General features: G+C 36.7%; 1 protein-coding gene across 1 annotated transcript; it reads right to left on the reverse strand.

The window, feature by feature from the left end:
* Positions 1-290: 290 nt before the first annotated feature.
* Positions 291-695, reverse strand: LOC149197906 (uncharacterized). Its single transcript, XM_089408855.1, has one exon. It carries the CDS (start codon positions 693-695, stop codon positions 291-293), a length of 405 nt encoding a protein of 134 aa, XP_089264981.1.
* Positions 696-2,731: the final 2,036 nt, after the last annotated feature.

Consider the following 2,731-nt stretch of genomic DNA (forward strand, 5'->3'; position numbering starts at 1 on the left):
AAATATTAAAAACCAGTTTTGAATCAGTATAGTTTTTAACTTTATATATTAAATAAACTCAAAGAAATATTTTTATAAGCATCCAGAGAAATCAAATTCACAATATAAATATTTTTTATAATTTAGATATAGCGAAATCAACAAAAATTACTATAATAATAAACAAAAATAGTCACAAAAATTACCATAAAACAAACTTAACTTTTATATTAATATCCATGAAATATAAAAAAAAAAATCCAAAATTTATGTTGCACTACATATGCAGACTGAGCTGAAATATAATATGCTCAATTTTCGAATAGCTTGACTACATAGAAACTGCCCCTGTCGCCGTCCACACAGATCTTCATCTCCGTGCATTCCCGGAGGTCGTCGACACTGACGTATTGCTGTTTGGCGGCCATGGGTGGCATTACATATTTAGCAGCATGAGTGGGACTGTGTATCCACACATATGGCTCCCAATTCCAATTGTATACGTTACTAGTTTTGTTGCCTGAGTGAGCAGAACAACTGCTGTATATCTTTCTGCTACTCAGCATTTTACAGCATCCAGGCTTGACTCGATAGGCCTTTATGAGAATCGATCCCGCCCTTATCTGTATATCAACAGGCCGGTCTGTCAGGTTTCTTACCCTTGTTTTGAATACGGGACGCCTCTCCCTCGTCGTCACGAGCAAGGTCCCACACATTATTGCTCTCTGTGTGTCCCGCCTGATCAACTGAAACGCTGTTTTCAACAACCCTAATTTCTAAATTTTGTATCAAAGCACTGATGGTGCAGTCACATTTTTTGGACAATAAGCAACCCTTCATTAATCTGATAACTACCAAACGAAGGTTCGAGAAGAAGAAGAAAAAAGCTCGCATTCTCGGATTTTGGTGGGCATTTCTCAGTGGGCGCAGCGCAGCAACGAGATGGCTTGCAGGCAAAGATTTATTTTTCTGAGACTGAAAAAAACACAGTAACGGCATCGGCTATTTTCATCCATTTGATTTGATTGTAAATATGGTCTGGTTGATTTGATTGATTCGATTTGCTGTTCTGCCGGTGTGATAGGGCGGACAATGAATTTATTTATATGATGGATGTTGAAGACAGATATTTAAATAATTCTATTCACAAGAATCTCTATTTTTATTTTCACAATTCTACTAAAAGGACCTCTATTCTAATTCCTCTTAAAAAAAACCTCTATTTGAATTATGAAAACTAACAATTCAGAAATTCTGCTTCATCCACCAAATTCCAACTTCAAAGCGCCACTATCAGACGCCGTTATGCAGCCGCCATCAATCTGTCCTGCCAATGTAAAAGAGAATTATAACTGTGTAATATATAGTGGATAATAACTGTTTTGCAAATTTGTAAGCCGAAGCTTCAGCCTTCATTGTCGCAACCAGCTGGAAAGAGCTATTTTTGTATAAACGTGAATGGGAAGGATAAGTATTTGACGTGTGGTGGATGAAGCCGAAACTTCAGCCTGTAAAGCGGACTCCTAGCTGTCGAGACCTATTTTTGTATAAACATTAGCTTATATGTTCATTGGCTTTGTTGGAAAATCGCACAACATCTAAAAGTGCAAACGTGCAAACGTTATCTCCATGCAAATGGCTGGTTTAACGCGATCCATCCAAGCTGTTCCAGCATGACGAAAAGAACCTCCGATATTGATTAACTGCCACTGGATTAACCATAGCCATAGCGTACAAGTGTCCACTTGTAACCGGACCATGCTTTGGCGTATAGGGATTTGAACAAATCGCCTTGCATGAGGAATCACGGTAATTTTATTTGTGTTCATAACATCATAATGACAATGATGGCCATTTCAACTTCATTGTAGTTTAAAATAAGTTTATTTATGTAAATTAATATTGAAAATTTTACTTGAGAGAAGATTTGATCTAATGGTAGAAAATGAGGAGTTTTTCGCTGCTAGGCAAGGTTTAATTCTCATGAGGGCTTAGCTTGCAGCTATGAAGACATCTTGAGGTAGTGGTGAATTTGATAGTGCATCTAAAGAGATAATATTAAATGGTCTAGTAAGTCATCTACACATAAGTGGATCAAAGTCCACCTTCATGCCCTCTTTTATAGAAATCCTCAAACGATGGTCATATCAAGGATGAGACAAAAGGCAATGGAGATTGATATGTCTAGTATATGGCAAGGACAACTGGTCAAAGTCCACCCCCATGTCATCCTTGATATATACCCTCAAGCAATGATCATATCAAGGGAGAGGCAATGGAGATTGGCATGTTCAATAGATTGCAAAGCCAACAGGTCATCACAAGAATTAAAGGCACAAGTTTTTACATGGAGTGTCATGATCTGGATTTGTATGTTAAGAGAGAGAAGAATGCTCCAATATGTTATTGATCGACCCCCTCCTTCTCACATTATTCAATCTTGAGAATGGTCATCAATGGAGATTTGTGGCATAGTATATCATCCCTGTTCATCTATTTTTCAACTTCCTAATATTGCATCAACAATGAGAAGGAGAAAGAAAATAGTGGTACCTAAAACAACCTAATTTACATTTCTAATTTTTATGATAAGGACCAACAAAGGCAACATGCATGGAACCTCTAGACTCTAACTATTTAGTAGCTTCTTTATATTTTCAATTTTATAATTACATACATAGATTTTAGTCTATGCAGGCTTGTAAGGTAGTAGTTGTATGCTCTATTTCTATATATTGTGACAACCTATTAA

The sequence above is a fragment of the Pinus tabuliformis genome, chromosome 2_2, assembly GCF_031772625.1.
Source record: "Pinus tabuliformis cultivar Carrire ecotype Pingquan chromosome 2_2, CPIR1, whole genome shotgun sequence".
In the NCBI taxonomy this organism is placed as follows: domain Eukaryota; kingdom Viridiplantae; phylum Streptophyta; class Pinopsida; order Pinales; family Pinaceae; genus Pinus; species Pinus tabuliformis.

Bases quoted from the DNA above. Each gene is read 5' to 3' on its own strand.
- LOC149197906 (XM_089408855.1), bottom strand. From the start codon at position 695: ATGTGTGGGACCTTGCTCGTGACGACGAGGGAGAGGCGTCCCGTATTC.